Source organism: Lepidochelys kempii, chromosome 6 (genome assembly GCF_965140265.1).
Source record: "Lepidochelys kempii isolate rLepKem1 chromosome 6, rLepKem1.hap2, whole genome shotgun sequence".
NCBI classification, from domain to species: Eukaryota; Metazoa; Chordata; order Testudines; family Cheloniidae; genus Lepidochelys; species Lepidochelys kempii.
The window spans coordinates 103,878,527-103,898,754 of NC_133261.1; the positions used below are offsets into that span (position 1 = coordinate 103,878,527).

Consider the following 20,228-nt stretch of genomic DNA (forward strand, 5'->3'; position numbering starts at 1 on the left):
GCTGGCTCAGCCCCGAGCTGGAGCCGGAGCGCCGAGCCTGCGCCCCGCCTCACGCCGGCCAGGACCCCGCGACCCTCCCGCAGCGCCGGCCGGAGGATGAACTTTACCCGGAGCTGGAGGATGCTGCGCGGGCTGCCCGCGGGAGCCGAGCGGCTGCACTGAGCTCGCCACCCGGCGCCACTCGCACCTGCCGGTGAGAGGAGCATCTGCGGGGCCGGGAGTCCGGGCGCTACCGCTTCCCCCCGCCGCTGCCCAGCCATGGGGGGCGCGGGGCTCCGGGCTCAGCCCTCGCCTTGACAGCTCGAGAGACCCCGGCTGCGGGCTGCACCCGCCTGCGTCTCGGCCCCGCTCCTTGCACGCCTCCCACCTGCGTCTCTCCCCCGGCCCTGGCACGGCTGCCCGGAGCTCTCCCGCTGCCCGCTCCGCAGCGCCCGGAGCTGGCTTCCCTGTGCGTTCAGCCCGCTGGGGATGAAGCCCTCCGCCGGGGGGGCTGCTAAGTGAACCCCACTTGTCTCCTGGGGCTTCCTCGCCCTCTGCCCGCCCGCGTCCTCCCTCCGCTGGCTCCGATGGGGCTGGAAGTGCAGCCCCTCGCCGCCCCCCACACCATGCTCTTCAAGCTGAGGAAAGTTCGCAGGAGGCGAGAGATGCTGCTGCTGCAACTGGGCTTCATCTGCGCCATCCTCTTCTTTGTGTGGTGCATGTCCAGCCTGCTCTCCAAGCTAGGTAGGTGGCCGCGGGGGGTGAGCAGAGTACAAGCCACTGGACAGCCAGGGATCTCGGGCTGGCTTGGGGCAGTGCCTGGCTGTGCACCGGACCGGGAGGGGGAGGGGAGGCTCGCTGTTTGCACGCTACCTCTGCCAGGCTAGCTCATTGTCAGGGGGCAAAGTAGCTTCTGGCTTGTGTATCTTTATTAACTCCGGCCAGAAACATGTTTGTAAAGTGGGGAGGCTGCAGGCAGGTCAGGAAGGATGGGCTGGCTGGGTCCTGGGCTTCTGGTGAGGAGGAGGCACTAAGCTGTTTGGCATTGGCCATAGCATGGAGGCAGCTGGCTTGATTGCCCCCAGACTTGTCCGACAGTAAAAAGTGACAGCTCTGCCCCGCAAGTGAGTGAGTTTGCCTAGATAATGATACTTAATGCCCAGTGTGATTAAAGCAGAGCAGTGCTCAGATAATCACACCTTTTAGCTAGCTGCGTTCTGGGTAGGAGCATTTCACAGTTCATGACTTGGCTCCCTTTTACTGAACAACTTCACTTGCAGTTAGGGAGAGGGTGAGAGGACTGGTTTCTCCTCACAAATCATGGTATGTAACAATACCTTGCATTTCTCTAGCACCTTTCATCCAAGGATCCCCAGGCACTATACAAATTTAAACGCATCCCTCCGAGGGGCATAAATATTAAACTCATTTTACAGGTGAGGAAACCCAGCCACAGGAATTACATGCATTGCACAAAGTCATATGGTAGTTTAGTTCCTGAGCCTGAAGTAGAACCCAGGAATCGTGACTTCCATTTGTTTCTCTAGCCACTTGACCACTTACCGAATTTTAAAAAGATCAAGATACAGTATTGCATATCTGGATATAATCTAAAACTACTTCATTTTTCCCAGAGTACCATACTGATTGAACCGATTTTAGGACAAATAATATTGAGAGTCTGATATTGTTTAAATATTTTATATGTTTTAAATTAGTCTGTTATATCTTTTGTACAAGTATATTTAAATTAGGAACTGCTGCATTTCTACGTTATGATCCTGGACTGCATTTCATTCTCCTTTGTTTGCTCAGTTTTTTTCCTGATCACACAGTTTGTGCTTTAAAAATGTAACTTTGGGTCTCAATTCTGCAGGTTGCTCTGCACCTGTGGAGACCCAATGAAGTCAGTGGGGTACTGCACAGATGCACGGATGCACCCATCAAACTTCCACTGGAATTATTTTTTACAGATTTTACAGATTTTAGCTCTAGCTTTAATTTAAGACAATATGGGTCCTGCAAGAGCAGAGCAGAGCTTTTATTCTCTTAAAGCTGGAGCTAAAATCTGTATTTAAAAACAGTTCCAGTGGAAGTTTTCATGCTTTATAACACTCTCCTGTTCAAACTATTGCCTGTTACAGTTGATACTTATCTGTGATGACAACAAGTCATTAGTGAAAGAAGTTAGTACTCTACACTCTTACAAGCGTGTTATTGGCTTCAGGTTTTTGGAAATTATTTTGTATTGTAGTCTTAAAAATATACTACAATTTTCTTCATTTTGAACAATTTATCATACCTAGTTCTGATTTTTGTTGCACTGGTTTGTGAAAATAACTAACTGCAGTGTGATTTGGTCATGAGTTTTTGGATGCAAATAAGCTTTCTCAGAACTGATTTTTTTTGTCACAAAATCTTGGTCTGCATGATCAAGTGTATCACGAAAGTTACACTTTAAATTTCAACTGTTACCAACAAGTTCAGCCTACCCTCTCCAGGCAGAAAGGTCTGAGAGAGAAGACGCTGAGAAACCAGAGAAGAAATTACTCTATAAGCTCTCCAGACACAGAGGGGAGATCCTGACTAACCAGGGGAAAGCTGGGTCAGGTACTGTTTTTAGCTGATTAATTTGTAATGAATCATCATATAAACACTGATCATCAGTTCTCAGTTCGCTGTAATTGTTGCAGCACTAGAACATTTTGGCAATGGCACTGGCCAAACTAACTTTAGGGGCAGATTTTTTCCGTCCTTACTCAGGCAAAATGCCCACTTGTGATGGGGTACACAAGGCCTTTTGTGGCTCCCTGATGGAAGCTATGTGGTCCTACCACACCCCACCCCAGGAAAGGAACAGCCAAGGTGCGTCCTCCAGGCCTCCCTAGACAGGCTGCATAGAACAGCCAATCAGAGCCCAGGAGACTTAGATAAAAGGAGCTGCAGGGCCTGAACAGGCCAGTTCCTGACTGGGACCATAGGATCAAGGAAGGGTGCTCCTTGCTGGTCACTGGAAATTGATGGAACCTCAAGAGAGGTTTTGGTGGCATTGGCATTCAGTGAAGGGAATCTGAGAATTTCAGCCATGAGCTAAGGGTGAGGAGAAAGGGAAATGTGGGAAAAGACCCAGGGAATAGCAGTAGTGAAGTGGAGGCAGCAGTATGTGGCTGCTGTTTATAGGGTCCCTGGGTTGGGAACTGGAATAGGGGTTCCCCCACTGGCCAGTAGCTAAGTGGCTTAAGCCCTGAGATGGGGAGAAGGCTTCTTCAGAAGCCTCATCAACGGGTGGGATTTAAAGGGCCCAGAGATGGGTCTGAAGACCCTGGTGAGGGCAGATGGCATGTTGAACTCTTTGCTATCCCAGAAGGGATTCAGTCCTTTTTTGACTGTGACAGGGCGTGCCAGGAGCAGGAAAAAGAGTGCAGTGCTACACCCAGCTACTAGGAGGCACTCGAGAGGTGAGTGTCCCCATCACCACTTGGTACTGGAGGTGGGAACTTTGGGATCACCCCCTGAAATGAGGGGACAATGGAGAATTGAAAAGAGTTCGAGCCCAAAAGCAGCACAGCTCTGCTGAAACTCAGCAGGTGCTAGCTGAAGGGTAACAAGGATCCCAGCAGCCATGACAGACGGGGACCCCAAAATTCATACACCTGTTTCTGGGGAGGACCGGGTCTGTGAAGCAAATCTGGGTGTTGCTTCAGCAGCTTAGTAAGGCTCACAGAGAATGGCAGGAGGTGCAGTGGGATCTATAACAGCAGCTAGCCCGGGTAGAGCAGCAGCAGCAGTGCCTGTTATGGATCCTGCAGGGAAAAAGCAGCAATGGCTGCTGATCCTGGGAAGACAAGAAGGATATAGTGGGCTGGAGGCCTGAGGCCTAGCCAAGGAGATGTTATGGTTGTGGACAGATGGGACATTTCAGAAAGGCTTGCCCTTGGGTGAACTGGGGGAAAAGATTGAGTTGCTGGTGTGAACTAAGGGAAGAGCTACAGAAACTCCTCCAGGGCTGATGAAGAGGCATGAGGCCCAGTTGTGGACATGCTCTGCTGTGGTCAATTTGGATGTATTAGGAGGATCTACCCCTATATGAACCATGATAGCAAGAGTGACTCTGGGCAACAGGGTACTGAAAGGGCCTCAAGGGATACTCTGCCAGTTGTCAAAGCTGGGACAGTGGTGGTATGTTTTGCCTCCAGGGTGGCAGGGCATTGAAAATGACTTTGCCCTCATAGAGAAATGAGTGGCAACAAGAGGAAAAAAGAAAAGGAGTACTTGTGGCACCTTAGAGACGAACAAATTTATTTGAGCTTAAGCTTTCGTGAGCTACAGCTCACTTCATCGGATGCATTCAGTGGAAAATACAGTGGGGAGATTTATATACACAGAGAACATGAAACAATGGGTGTTACCATACGCATTGTAAGGAGAGTGATCAGGTAAGGTGAGCTATTACCAGCAGGAGAGTGGGGGAACCTTTACTTAGGCTTGAATAAAGGCTGGGAGTGGATGGGTCATTACACAAAGTAAGACTATTTCCCCGTGTTTATTTCCCCCCCGTTCCTCAGATGTTCTTGTCAACTGCTGGAAATGCCCACCTTGATTATCACTACCAAAGGTTTTCTTGCCCCCGCCCCCCCACCCTGTCTCCTGCTGGTAATAGCTCACTTTACCTGATCGCTCTCCTTACAGTGCGTATGGTAACACCCATTGTTTCATGTTCTCTGTGTATATAAATCTCCCCACTGTATTTTCCACTGAATGCATCTGATGAAGTGAGCTGTAGCTCACGAAAGCTTATGCTCAAATAAATTTGTTAGTCTCTAAGGTGCTACAAGTACTCCTTTTCTTTTTATGGATACAGACTAACGCGGCTACTACTCTGAAACAAGAGGAAAAGGAGACCCCAAGATCAGGCAAACCAGGGATAGTCAAAGGAGTGACAGTGGAATGGGTGAGCAAGAAAGAATAAGGGTAACCCACAGTGCAAAAGCAGTAGTTACAGGCAAAGGGGATGTAGTGCTGATGGCAGTAGAGAATACACCTCCTCAAAAGGCCTGCACAGTGGGAAATGGGTAGAAATTGGGGAACAAGGTTGTTACCACAGAGAGGAAGTAGGCTGAAGTTGAGGTGAATAGAGAGGCCACAGAGAAGGCTGACTCTCTGTAATCTTGGGAACAGGTGTAGCCAAGATCCAAGAAACAAAGGAGACTGTGTGAAGACTGCACTCTGTAGTGGAGAGATCCTGAAAGGAAGTACAGGGGGCACTCTGGGGGAAGGATCAATTGCACCTGGAAGTGTGCCAGCTACCAAAAAAAAAAAAGAGTTAAAGCAGTGAAGCTTGTGCCCTGGTGAAGGCCCAGACTGTTGTCCTTCCAGGGGGAAGCTGTTCAGAACAAAATTTTAGAAGAGGTAGAGCTAGGGCTTAAATAGAATAGAGAGCTCAGTAGAGGGGAGGAGACCCTGGAGGGAGGAACAAAGGGAGTTCCTCTTTGGGAAGAGCCTGAGGAAGGCCAATCCTTTCTGAAGACCTGCCTAGCAAGGTCAGCAACCTACAGGGTGCATAGGGAGCAGGGAAAGTGCGGTACCACGCCCAGCTGCTAGGAGGCACTCGAGAGGTGTGTCCCTGTCACACCACTGAAGATAAACTGCCTGAGTAAGAATTACAGGATCAGACCCCGAGCAACTTTTCGTATAAATTGTACACGATAAGCAGGTAGGGTCATGATGAAAATGATGAGCTTAAAAAGGTCTTTTCTGCCCTTGGTTATAATTATGTCCCTTCCATTAGCAAAAATGTTGACTTTGTTGTAATAGCTGTGTTGGTCCCACAAGATGAGAGAGACAAGGTACTTGAGGCAATATCTTTTTAGACCAACTTCTGTTTTTTGAGCTACACACACTGCTTCTTGCATGCTGTGTTGAGAGAGAAATTTAACGAATTCTGATCTTGCCATACTTGCTTAGGCAAAAATTTTAATGGGAATTTTGCCCCATTAAGGTACGAAGGATCTGAGATTTATTTATGTCTGTCTTTCTGTCTCAACAGATCACCTACAAAATCTGGACTGATTTAGTTGCCAAAATGTTCTAGTGCTGACTGGGTCAGTGCCTTGCAATATCTACACATCGACTTAATCCGTTAAATAAAACGTAGCTGGAAAAAGTGTGCATGTGATTTTTTTTTTTGAGGAAACAATACACACACACACACACACACATAAAATGTTGTATATCTGAAGATTTCAACATCTAACTTAGCTTCTCAGTGTTCTTGTTGAGTGGATGCATACGTTCCAGTTAAGAAGATATGGGTAGCAATGCTGACAAACACTTTTGCATTTAATATAGGACAAGAATCCACTATTACAGACAAAAATGTTTTGTCAGAAATATGGAGGAACAGAAGATTGATGGCCTCACCTAATGTGACACATGAAGAAAAGAACTGTACAGAGCCAGGTAAAACCCAAAAGCTTTCTGGTATTTTGTAATACCATATTGTGCAGTCATAGCCCAAGCTGCAGTAATGTGTCACTGTGAATATAAAAGTGTCAAACATGGGGGAACGGGGTGGAGAGACTGTGCCGTGTAGAAAAAAGGTTTATGAGCAAAGTAATTGGTGATACTGCTAAGCAACTCAAAGGTTTTATCTACTGAAGCTGAAAGGTAATGTTCAGACATAAAACTGTGTATGAGTCCTCATGCGGCTTGTCTTGGAGGCTGGATCACACGTTTTCTTTCCTTTTTGGTCATTATTTCTATACATCGTTGTTGCTGCTATGTATGTTATGTTGGTAGTAATGGTGCACTTCTTTTTGTTAAACCATGGATAGTAAAGGTTACACGACTGAAATGCTTATTTGGGTTTACAGTACCACTGAATCAATTTCTGTAAGTTTAATGTTGCACTGAGCTATCTGTTCAGGTTCTTAGCTTCCACTAATGTCAGAATTGCTGTCTCTGAAGAGGGAGGAAGAACGAGGGCATTTAAGCATTCACTCTACCTCACCCTATCAGCCCTGGCCATGACAGTGATTGTGTGGCGTGACAGAAGATACTGCCTGGTGTGAGTTTGGATCTCTAGTGCTTTCACCCTCCTGTCTGTCTTGCCATTATCGTCCCTCCCTTTGTGGTTCATGGTGGGGTGGAGGAAGAAAGTTTCATCAACTGCTCCTTGATCAGCCATTAGATGCACCCTCTCTCAAAAACTGACGGCATCAATTCCATAATACTACCAGCCTCTGTTTACTAGAGGGGTTGGAAGTCTGTTGAAGCACTAATGTACCTTTCCATAGGGCTAACATCACTACTGCACATGGGCATTTCTAAGGGTGAAGTGAAAGAGGTTTAACCAGCTTCAGTAGGACAGAAACCTTTATCTGTGTTGATGATGCAGAGTTTCTAATTGGGTATTGGATATGCGCAAAGAAGTCTGTGGTGTATTTGCACATGTAAAACAGTGACAATTGACTTCACTTTAAAAGTTCTTCATATAGAAGAGCAAAACAAATATCTTTTGGTAAGATCTGGCTATTCCTGATGAATAGTCAAATATTTCTTACTCGTGTGCATGTTATGAGCGGAATGCATTAGTATGAGGGTCTGCCCATGCGCACGTGTATGCATGCATGTGCACACATGGAGTCAGTACTGAGACAACTGAGAAGTACAAGATCCCAGGAAATGGATGAAAGGGATTCCCTCTAAAAGGCTTCAGTATTAATGGGAGTAATTACTTTTGGGATGACATGGGAGTTCATTTCCTTACTCTGGAGATTATATATACACGGATGGGGGAAATCATGTTCCATATGCTGTGTACAGCAAAGGGTGGGGCGGCGGGGGGGAAGGAATGACTTGAGCAGTGCTGACAAGCTCAGGAATTCAAAAATCATGAAGCAACCCCCGAAAATCATGAAAGACTTTTAAACTAGTTTCCCACCCCCCTAGGTATTTCTCTTGACTTTTTTTTTTAGCCTTTAAGGTGCACTTGGGTCACATTTTCAAGCTTTTCTCCACAACTATGAAGGCTGGAAACTTACACTTTTAAAAAAAAAAGTGTAAAAGCTGAAATTCTCAGTCGCATGCCTCCAGGAGCTGGAGCTTTAAGAAAAACACCAAATATTGTGAGATTCACGATAAAATAACAAGATCTGGCAACGCTGCTTAAGTCAGATTTTTTTTTAAAGGTGTTACTTGAAGTTAATATTTAAATCAACTTAGCAAGTCATATCACAGGAAGATAGCAGTGGTGTTTTTTAGTCACTTCCCCTTCTACAGCTTGTGTATTGCTTATCTCTAGGTGTATTGTAGGGTGAAGGGAAAAGAGCCTGAGAGAGTGTCTAGATATAAGGCTGCAAATAGAGAAAACATCCCTCCCTCTCTGAAAGTGTGATGTTTGTAGCTAGAGAGGAAAGATGTCTTTAGAACCTAGGAGCTTTGAAGTGATTATTGTTGACTGAACTTCTAGAGCCTGTGAGACTTTCTATTGTTGCTGTGCTCCTCCTGTCTGTTTTAAAGGCTAGAATGTGAGGCCTGAAACTTTATAAGGCAAAGCAATATGGACCACAAACTCATACATGCTCACTCTTTTGTAACTCTCACATCATCTCTGTGAGATACCCAATAAGTACAATCCCTATTGCAGATATGAGCACTGGGTCACAGAGAGGTTAAGGATCTTGTCCATAGTCCCACAAAGTTTGGGACAAAACCAGTAAATAGTAATTGCTAGTGCCCTACCAAATTCACATACATGAAATCTGGTCTCCCCCATGAAATCTAGTCTTTTGTATATTTTTATCCTATACTATACAGACCTCACGGGGGAGAGCAGCGTTTCTCCAACTGGGGGGTCCCAAGAAGGGAGGAGCCATCAGGCTATTGTAGGGGGGTTGCAGTATTGCCACCTTTACTTCTGTGCTGCCTTCAGAGCTGGGTGGCTGGAGAGTGGTGGATGCCGGCTGGGAGCCAAGCTCTGAAGGCAGGGGCACAGCCAGCAGCAACACAGAAGTAAAGGTGGTGGTACCACACCCTGCCACCCTTATTTCTGCCCTGCTGCTGGTGGCGACGCTACCTTCAGAGCTGAGCTCCCAGCCAGCAGTGGCAGACCTTCCTGCAGCTGGGGGAGGTTCCTGGAAGTGGGTCTGACCTGGACCTGGGAGTGGCCCCTGCAGGAGGAGAGGAAGTCTCGTTCCTTACCAGCCCAGCCAGGACCAGCAGCTGGAGCCTGGCGTACACTAGGAGCCTTGAGCCAGGGCACCCCCCGCCCCGGCTCTGGGCCCAGCACCCTGGCGCTCGGGGTGGGGGGCGGACGACGCTTCGGGCTGGCTCTGTGTGTGTGTGTGTGTGTGGACCATGCGTCCCCCACCCCCCAACCATGGCGCCCTGGGAGGTTGCCCACGTCACCCATCCGTAAGGCTGACCCTGCCCTCTCCCTGCAAAGTGAGACCCCCTCCCCCACCATGCCACCCTCACTTCTGCACTGCTGCTGGCAGCGGTGCTGCCTGTGGAGCCACTGCTCTTTGGCCGCCCCCCCGAAGGCAGCACCATCACCAGCAACAGTGCAGAAGTGAGGGCAGCAATACCCCAATCCCCCTACAGTAACCTTGTGACCCTCCCAATGACCCCCTTTTGAGTTGGGACCCCCACGGTTACAACACCGTAAAATTTCAGTTTTAAGTGTCTGAAACACTGAAACTTAGAATCATAGAATATCAGGGTTGGAAGGGACCTCAGGAGGTCATCTAGTCCGACCCCCTGCTCAAAGCAGGACCAATCCCCAATTAAATCATCCCAGCCAGGACCTTAACAACTTCTAAGGATGAAGATATTACCACCTCCCTAGGTAACGCATTCCAGTGTTTCACCACCCTCCTAGTGAAAAAGTGTTTCCTAATATCCAACCTAAACCTCCCCCACTGCAACTTGAGACCATTACTCCTTGTCCCGTCATCTTCTACCACTGAGAATAGTCTAGAACCATCCTCTTTGGAACCACCTCTCAGGTAGTTGAAAGCAGCTATCAAATCCCCCCATCATTCTTCTCTTCTGCAGACTAAACAGTCCCAGTTCCCTCAGCCTCTCCTCATATGTCATGTGTTCCAGACCCCTAATCATTTTTGTTGCCCTTCGCTGGACTCTCTCCAATTTATCCACATCCTTCTTGTAGTGTGGGGCCCAAAACTGGACACAGTACTCCAGATGAGGCCTTACCAATGTCGAATAGAGGGGGACGATCACGTCCCTCAATCTGCTCGCTATGCCCCTACTTATACATCCCAAAATGCCATTGGCCTTCTTGGCAACAAGGGCACACTGCTGACTCATATCCAGCTTCTCGTCCACTGTCACCCCTAGGTCCTTTTCCGCAGAACTGCTGCCTAGCCATTCCGTCCCTAGTCTGTAGCTGTGCATTGGGTTCTTCCGTCCTAAGTGCAGGACCCTGCACTTATCCTTATTGAACCTCATCAGATTTCTTTTGGCCCAATCCTCCAATTTGTCTAGGTCCCTCTGTATCCTATCCCTGCCCTCCAGTGTATCTACCACTCCTCCCAGTTTAGTATCATCCACAAATTTGCTGAGAGTGCAAACCACACCATCCTCCAGATCATTTATGAAGATATTGAACAAAACCGGCCCCAGGACCGACCCTTGAGGCACTCCACTTGACACCGGCTGCCAACTAGACATGGAGCCATTGATCACTACCCGTTGAGCCCGACAATCTAGCCAACTTTCTACCCACCTTATAGTGCATTCATCCAGCCCATACTTCTTTAACTTGCTGACAAGAATACTGTGGGAGACCGTGTCAAAAGCTTTGCTAAAGTCAAGAAACAATACATCCACTGCTTTCCCTTCATCCACAGAACCAGTAATCTCATCATAGAAGGCGATTAGATTAGTCAGGCATGACCTTCCCTTGGTGAATCCATGCTGACTGTTCCTGATCACTTTCCTCTCATGTAAGTGCTTCAGGATTGATTCTTTGAGGACCTGCTCCATGATTTTTCCGGGGACTGAGGTGAGGCTGACTGGCCTGTAGTTCCCAGGATCCTCCTTCTTCCCTTTTTTAAAGATTGGCACTACATTAGCCTTTTTCCAGTCATCCGGGACCTTCCCCGTTCGCCACGAGTTTTCAAAGATAATGGCCAGTGGCTCCGCAATCACAGCCGCCAATTCCTTCAGCACTCTCGGATGCAACTCGTCCGGCCCCATGGACTTGTGCACGTCCAGCTTTTCTAAATAGTGCCTAACCACCTCTTTCTCCACAGAGGGCTGGCCATCTATTCCCCATGTTGTGATGCCCAGCGCAGCAGTCTGGGAGCTGACCTTGTTCGTGAAGACAGAGGCAAAAAAAGTATTGAGTACATTAGCTTTTTCCACATCCTCTGTCACTAGGTTGCCTCCCTCATTCATTAAGGGGCCCACACTTTCCTTGGCTTTCTTCTTGTTGCCAACATACCTGAAGAAACCCTTCTTGTTACTCTTGACATCTCTCGCTAGCTGCAGCTCCAGTTGTGATTTGGCCCTCCTGATTTCATTCCTACATGCCCGAGCAATATTTTTATACTCTTCCCTGGTCATATGTCCAACCTTCCACTTCTTGTAAGCTTGTAACTTATGATTTTTAAAACCCAATGACCATGAAATTGACCAAAATTGACCATGAATTTGGTAGGGCCTTAGTAATTGCAGTTCCTGACTCCTAGTGTTGCGCCTAAACCACAAAATTATCCTTCCCATTTTAAGGAAAATCCTGAAAATAGGTTTTAAAACATCCAAGTGCCCAGGGACTGTTTTTTACCCCAAATAACTTCTTTTTATTTGTTCTAAAGACAAAAGTGTATGTATATGGTGATAGGTTCTAGGTTTGGGAACTGCTTATTCGTCATCTATCTACTGTGTATCCTACCTACTCTGGCCACCTTGTATGTTTGTCTGTGTGTACATATCAAATATAAAAGTTTATTTACATGGATGCTTGGGGAGGCAAACTTCACAATTCCCGGGGAATGCAAGTTCTTGAGTCCACTAGTTCTCTGTGTCAGCGCTGTGTTGTTTCTGAGCTCCTGCTTTATTCGCTTCCCAGGCAGCCCAGCGCTTCACTCTGCATCTCTTAAGGTCCTCGGCAAAGTTTGTTCTTTTATTTACTTTCTCACCAACATCTATCCAACTCACTTGCATGCCAAAATAAAATAGTCTCCTAATTATCAAAAGTTATGGATATAGGTTTTTAAATACCATGAGGATCCTGCAATTGATGACAGTTGTGATAGTTTCAGCCTGGGTAATAGGGAGATGGAGACTCATTAAGATTCTGGAAATCCGAGTGGAGCCTTTACTGTCTCAACGTGCCTCTTTTATTGAAGTAGATCACTTTGTATTGTGTACTTTTGCAGACGTTATGGTTGTTGTATCGAACAGAACACTGAAGTCCTGGCAATGCTAGTTACAGAAAGAACCCCAAGGCTGTGAAGGAGGATGGGGAAATATAAAGAATGGGGATCCATATGTGTGGGTTTTTTGTGTTTTTTTTATATTGGAGAGCTAGAAGGGCATGGGTTTGCCCTTAGTCCATCTGGCCTTCAAATCTTGTTTATCAGTGCTGAAATTCACCAGCGTCTGAGCAGTTGCTGCAAACTCCTTTTTAAGAATAGTATGTTCTGTAGTCGTGGGAAGAGGAGTCATTCCCCACACAGACAGTGAGGGTGGATGAGTTGAGAGCAGATGGGATGCACATCATCACCATACCAATCACCCCATCCTATGGAAAGCCACACTGAAAAAGTGCATTATTGCTATTCCTAAGCTAGCAAGAAAAGTCAGTGAGGCTTCCCTCATGAAGGTGTCTCCAGGCTGTTGGCTAGATGCGGGGGTGGGGGAGGAGGAGGAGTTACACCACTTGGAATAAGTAGGGGGTTTGGTCTCCAGCATTCTTGCAAGATTTATATGGATGGCTCAGACTTCAAGAAAGAGCCCAAGGCCCAGCTCTGTAGCTTCCCAATACCCAATTTCTTGGCTTTTTTTGTGGAGTTTTTGTTGGCCAGACATGCCATTCTATCAGCTGCCCCAGGAACATCCCATAAAAGGGGGAGTTTCATCCTGGGGCAGCTAAAAGAATGGCATGTTTGGCCAACAAATCTCCAAAAAGCCAAGAAATTGGGTATTGGGAAGCTACAGAGCCAGGCCTAGGGCTCCTCTGTGGGAGGCTCAGACTTCAAGAAAATCTTGCAAGGATGCTGGAGACTGAACCCTCTGACGGATGGGAGTTACTCCACTTGGAATAAGCAAATAACCTGCTTTGAAAAGGTGCATTATTGCTGCTACTCTGTAGCTTTCCATAGGATGGGGTGATTGAACCTCAAGTTAGTAAGAGAACCATCAGAAAGGAATGGTCATTAGTATCTTCGTGGTTCTAATCCATTTACAACCACCTTTTTTGCCTTATCCAAATTCTTATTGCCATCTGCCAGTGGTCACAGTAGCTCACAGTGCCATCTGCCCACCATGGCTGACTTACAGATTCTCTACTCCTGATACCACAATGCCTCCTGTTTCAAAATGCTCCCACAATCTCCGTTTTCTCCAGAACTCTGAGTAACATTTTGAGAGTACTTACAAGTGAGGAGTGATTAGAATGTTTCTAAGTGGAAGACACACAGCACCATCCAATCATGTGACTCAGCTGAATCAATAGAATATTGGAGCAATTGATTTGGATTGCTTCCAACACAGAAAACATTCTCTACTAATAACTGCACTGAATAGGACAACACTTCAATAATTTGCCATGGATTAGGAATAATAAATATATTAGCATAAATTGCTGTTCGTACTCGTCTCCAACTAATTTGTGGGCTGCTTTGAAATGGAAGTTATGACTCTTTGTCTAGAGACCCCGCCCTGGACAGTTCATGAGCTATGTTGATTTACAACAGCTGAGGATGTGGCTTAGTGTGCCACTCCTATGGATATAAATGGGTACAGATGAAGGATGGCTCAGGGGCAGGGTATGGCTCAACATTTATTTCAGATTTTCACCTTTCCTTTTTTAAAAAAATAATAAGGTACATTGTAGCAATCAATTCTCTATGCTTGGTGGAGGAAAAAAAATCACAATACACAAAATCCCTCATACAATGTGCTTGCTAGCAGCAGGTGCACCTTTCGCCTTCCTCTGCAGCATGGAGCACTTGCTGGTTGAACTAGAGTAAATGATGGATTTACTTCTGTGACTTGAAGTCTTCAAATCAAGATTTGAGGACTTCAGCAACTCAGCCAGAGATTATGGACCTGTTGCAGTAGTTGGTGGGTAAGTTTCTGTGGCCTATGATGTGCTGTAGGTCAGAGTAGATGATCATGATGGCCCCTCTGGCCTTAAAGGCTGAGTCCGCCGTCAAAGCATAGAGAGAAAACAAAAGTGGCAAACTCTGATCTCCATTATACCAGTGTAAATTCACAGTAATTCAGACTTAAGTGACACATATGCTGATAATAAACATTATTCCTCTGCCTGTAGAATATACCTCCCCTTTTCACCCAGCACCTTTTTAAGGTGTTTGTTTTTTTGTTTTTAAAAAGCTGTAACAGTCTAGCCTAGATCATATTCCCAGTTTGCAACAAATGATCTTTTTCCCAAATGATGACTGAATTTGGAAAGTTTTTTTTTAGCATTTTAATGTAAAAGCTGTAACATGATCCACTGTTATTACCATGCTTAAACATAGTATTTCTTTAAAATCAGTGTGAACAGTATTTTTGAATAGACAAGGGACATTCTTATGTTTAAGACTCTGATTCAGGCGATCTGGGTTCACTTCTCAGATCAGCCACTCCCTGTGTGGCCTTAATTAGGTCACTTAATATTTATCCTCAGTTCCTCATCTGTAAAATGGGGATGATAATTTTTTTCTCCTGTGCTTTCATTATAAGACAATCTAGTGAGCTCATCAAGGGCCAACGTGCCTCTCATTGTCCCTGTACAGTGCCTACAGAATAGGGCTCTTACCTCACTATGTCATACAAAAATCGGTATTATGCTCTGCAAATGCTCCTTTTCTTTCATAACTACTCCACCATTTCTGTTCTGAGGCATAGAAAATGAACAACCACACTAATACCATTGATTTATCAACAATATGCAAGTTTTGACTTCACATGTTACTATAGTCACATCTTTTAAACTCCCAAAGTCCCAGCCAGTAACTTGGCAAATTTTAATCTTAGTCTTAGGCTAAAAGAGACTGAAAACAAGGTAATGCACAAGAGTTCTTGGTTTCAGATACAAATTCTTAGATGGAGAGAGCAACTCTCTCTATACACATGCTACAAAAATATTTACTAACCAGCAAGCACAAAACTTACTCCAGTTGCTAGTTGTCATCTTGTCTTGTAAAAAGTAGTCTCTGGACTCTCTCTTGACCCTGTAGATGCTGAGTGCTGAGCTCTATCAATTGGAATCTCACTTGGATGTTTTCTTTTTCCTGGGGAAGTTAGATTTGTGATTTAAATGCATTTATAGTGGACTTGTTGCGGGCAACTCACAAACACTTAATGGCAGATTGTTCTTGTTTAGGGAACTTGGAAGCCAATCAGAATTTACTCCTAGAATTAGGTTCTGACATTTCATGTCAGGCTTATTGATGGGTGTGTTAGAAGAGCAGGCAGGAGGAAGATGCCATTGAAGTTGTAAGGGCAGAAATGGTCTTGTTCATGTGTTTTTGTTGTTGTTATTATTATTATTCTTGTGAAATAATTTCTGCAAAGAGCTTAATCTGAATCTGAGCTAGAATTCCAGGAACAACCAATCACCTGCCTAAACTGTTTTCTTCCCAATGTTCAATTAAAACTCATGCCTGAAACATTAAAAAGCAGTGAAACAGATCTCTCTGCATTTTGGCACAACCTGCTAGCAGGGTTCCCTTGAGAGCGAGATCACAAGATGAACTCCAGGGTAACTTATCCATTTCCCAGGTCTAGATGCCTAGACTGCAGGAGGTAGTTAAATGCACAGTAACTATATATCTAACTAAACCTGGCATTCAGCAATACGGTAAACAAATGGCATTTATTTGTTTCCTCTGTTTTTACTATATATACCTCTATTGTTGAACTTTACAAGTATAACATGATACAATCACTATTTCATGTGACTATTTCATGTGACTCATGTTCACATACTGTTAATTTTTCCATGGTATTGAACATATTATATGGATAACGTCATTCTTAAAAGGTAAGTCTCTGTTTAAATTGGAAATGATCCTGAACCAAAATCACAGAAACCCAAATCTGGGAAAGTTCAGAACTGAATCTGAACTTTGTGGGTGGATGCTCTCACTCTCTCCAATGGTCTGAACCAAAGCACCAGCTTTGAATACCTTAGAACTCTAACTATGGCTTTAGATCTAAACTGTGCAGTTTGAGCCCAGCTCTAATATTTAGATCTTAGGTTCATATGGCTGCATCACCATGTATGTGAGGACCTCACAATACTCCTGTAAGGTAGGATTGTACTATTATCCCTATTTTGCTGATGAGAAACAGAGGCTATATAAGTGACTTGCCCAAGGTCCCATATAAAATCTTGGGCAGAGCATGGATTTGAACCTAGGTCTTCTGAGTCCCAACCTAACACCTTACTTATAGGACTATCTCCTTTAAAAAATAAAAAATAGCTCTGTTTTAGGGCCCCAGAAAAATACTCACTTGCATCAATGGGACAGGACTGGACTCCTGGGCTGAGATTTCTCAAAATTAATGTTAATAAAACTTGGGCATCCAAATCTCCTTAAGCAGCTTTGAAAATCTCAACCTTCATTAGAAACTGTGCATGTGTGTATTTTGGATATACTTTTCTCCTCTAGTGTTGCTGTTTAGCTAGGCTCTTACTGATTCCTCCTACACTAAATCCACATGAAGAAAAGGAGTACTTGTGGCACCTTAGAGACTAACAAATTTATTTGAGCATAAGCTTTCGTGAGCTACAGTTCATGACTAACACGGCTGCTACTCTAAATCCACAGGGAAATTCTTGACAGAATTTGGTAGAAAGGCTGTATTTACATCTACCAGCCTTATACATACTTACTTACTTTTGTACTTTTTCCCCACCTTTGCCATTATTATTGTCCCTGATACATAGCCAGGTGTTGCAGTCATGATGGAAAATGCTCCCATCTTTCTGTATCATGCATAGTTACATTCATACTTCGCTCCACTGTTCTTGAAAATTGGGGTTGAAAAGGCACCATAAATGTTAATTCATGCTTCAGAGGTCAGCATAGGACAACGTATTTATGAGATGCTGGATTGCTTGATAGATTTTTAAAACATTGTAACCATTATTTGATTTTAAATAGGTGGCTCTGGTTTGTGACGGCCCTGGACCTACCCTGTGTATTATATTTAAGTGCTGTACTTTCCAGTCTTGTTTGACTTTCTTGCTTGCTTGTCCTGATTCTCCTAGTGCCTGTCATTAAATCCCTCTTTTCTTATCTTTCCTTGAATAAGATTAGGCTATCTAGATAGGGGGGGTAATGGGAAAGGAAATGCTCCCTTAAAATAGATGGTCTCAATTCTTAAAATGCCCGGAAAATGCTGTGGATGACAGTATGGTCCCTTTAAAGATCTCTCTTGATCAACTGATTTTTGAGTCAGCCAGGGAAGATTCTGTGTTTCCTTGTACTGAGTGAGATCCCTGAAATTTTTTTCAATATCATTCTGAAGTGCCCAATGGAAACGAGCTAGATGGTATCCCAGATTCAGGTCTTATAGCTTTGAAATGCCTAATGTTCCTGTTACTGAGTGGTTAATTTCCCCAGGGAAATTGAAAGAAACCTTTGTGGCTTGGTAGACCATATAGCTCATAGAGCTTCTAAAGGCCAGTAACCATGAAGGCTCACTTGGGCTGGATAAGACACATGCTTTATGCACTTATTGTGTGGCCTCTCCATAGATCAGGAGGGAATCAGTTTCTTTTATGAAGCTCTATTTTAGCACAATTACATTTTTGGCTTGAAAAGTTTTGTTTGCATTGAAAATTGGCAGATCTTCACTGATGGCTCTTCTTTGGATTGTACAGAAATCTCATTCTTTGCTTTCAAATTATTCCGTTAGTTGAGGTCACTTAAAGTTATTGTGGTTTGAAATTTTGATTTTTATCTAACATTGTGTTGTCTCCCTCGAGCTTAGCCCCTTCAAGCTTCCTAAAGTGACCTTTGCTTCAAAATGTGTAGTCTGGCTATATTTAAAGAAACATGTATTGCTAGCTCAACTCTGCTCCCACTGACATCAATAAAAGGTTAGGGGTGCGTGTGTTTTGGCCACTGATTTAATTGAGAGTATGATTTTCCCATCTTTCTTCAGGTGTTCATGATTCTATGCAGAAGTAATGCTCAATGGAGAATTAAGATAATTGTAATACACATAATAAATAAATTATTGATGAGCTCTAATCAAGGATCAGGGCCCCACTGTGCTAGGTGATGTACAAATATGTAATTAGAAGACAGTCCCTGCCCCAGAGTACTCCCAACTTAAGTTTATGAGAAGATGCAACAGGTAGATGAAATTGACAATATTGTCTGGAGTGGAAAAAGCATTGTAAACCATGCTGTGTGCATGTTAATCCATACTTTGGAAGCCAGTTTAGGACAGAGATTTTGAGATGTTGGATTGCCTGGTAGATTTTGAACCACTAACTTTATGTGATAGTGTAATGTTTTAAATAGGTGTTTCGGGGTGGGGAGGGAATGAGAGAAAAGGGCAGTTGTCTTGGTTTATGGCAAAAGTAAGTCTTTAGGAGGAAATCCAAATGATGGCTTTACAGAATTTGACTGCATTTTGAGTGTCCCCGCACTCACCCTTCCCCCACATAAGGGATGGCAGACAGCTGACACTAGCATCATTGGCAGAGTGGAGGTGGGGGTCAGCAGTGCAATAAGGTAATAGATATGATAGGTGGGGAGAGGTTAAATCATGAAGGGCTTTAAAGGTGATTCCTAGAAGTGCACTGTGGAGAAGGGAGAAGCCAGTGGAAGCATACAAAGAGCTGGAGAGGGCAGAATGATGAACCAGGGAACTTGCAACTACTGCCTTACTTTAAAACTGGTTTGGACTTTGGAAAACAAACGTAGAAAAATCATCATGCTTTCAAACGTGTAGGGATAAGTTCCACTGACAACTAGATTTCACTGAAGAAAAGACATTTAAATGGCTCAATTTTTAAAAATTGATGCAAGGTGTCTGTTTTCCTCTATTTGTCCAACAGAAATACACCAACACATTTGAAATATAGGTAAAGTTTGGCTCATGTAAGAGGCATTTTAAAAGGCAATAAAGTAAAATGCCATCATGTGAAAGCCTGGACTTGATTCTCTGTCATTGAAGATAATGGACTAAAAATCCTATTTCTATTGTTTTTACTGTATTTGTGAATGTGTCAATGAATTGTCTCAGAAATACTGTCCACTCTCCAGGCCAAAAGTATTCCATGAAGGTGTCGGCAGTAAAAGTGGCATCACTGCTATTAAAACAGGGAAGCAAACTTTAAGGCATTAAAGACTGATGGATTCCTTTTTCTTTAAAGTCAGCAAACACTGCAGACATTAGAGTGAGAAACATTATGGCAGAGGCACTGACTCTGTGGGTTCTCCGGGGCTCAAGCACCCATGGGGGGGGGGAAATAGGGAGCACTCAGCACCCACCAGCCACAGGGGTTCTGGCCCTGGGACTGGCCCCTGATCAGCTGTTCGGCAGGTGGGAGGCGCTCGGGAGAGGAGGGGCAAAGAGGAAGGAGCGGTGGGGGAGTGGGGCCTCAGGGGGGAGGAGGCAGACTGGGGTGGGAAGAGCCCAAGTGAGGGTGGGGCCTTGGGGGAAAGGGTGGAGTGGGGGCGGGAAAAGGTGGACTGAGGATGGGACCTTGAGGGAAGGGACAGAGTAGGGACACAGTAGGGGGTGGAGCACCCTCCGGGAAAAATGCAAGTCAGCACCTGTGCATTATGGCCTTAAACAGGATTGAATTCATCCCTGCTGTAGGTCCGTTGACATGTGAATACAGTGGGGTGGAGTCTCTAGGTAGAAGCAATGGGGTGTGTACATATGAGCACATTTATTTGAAGCTTCCCTTTTAATAACTTTTTGCATGACCTTAGTGCTGGTGGCAGGTATTACATTAATACCCCTGGAGAGTGAAGTCCTCCGTTTCACCAGAGACCAGGTGCAGCACAAACAACCAGTGCTGT

At 44.9% G+C, this 20,228-nt stretch overlaps 1 protein-coding gene across 2 annotated transcripts in view; it reads left to right on the forward strand.

Moving 5' to 3' along the window:
• Positions 1-582: 582 nt before the first annotated feature.
• Positions 583-20,228, forward strand: part of SLC24A4 (solute carrier family 24 member 4) — a 128,096-nt gene continuing 108,450 nt past the window's right edge. For both annotated transcript variants that reach the window (XM_073350703.1, XM_073350704.1), the window contains exons 1-2: positions 583-723; positions 6,328-6,438. In XM_073350703.1, the coding sequence (XP_073206804.1) occupies positions 606-723; positions 6,328-6,438 (229 nt within the window). In that variant the 5' untranslated portion in view covers positions 583-605. The remainder of the gene's footprint in view (positions 724-6,327; positions 6,439-20,228) is intronic.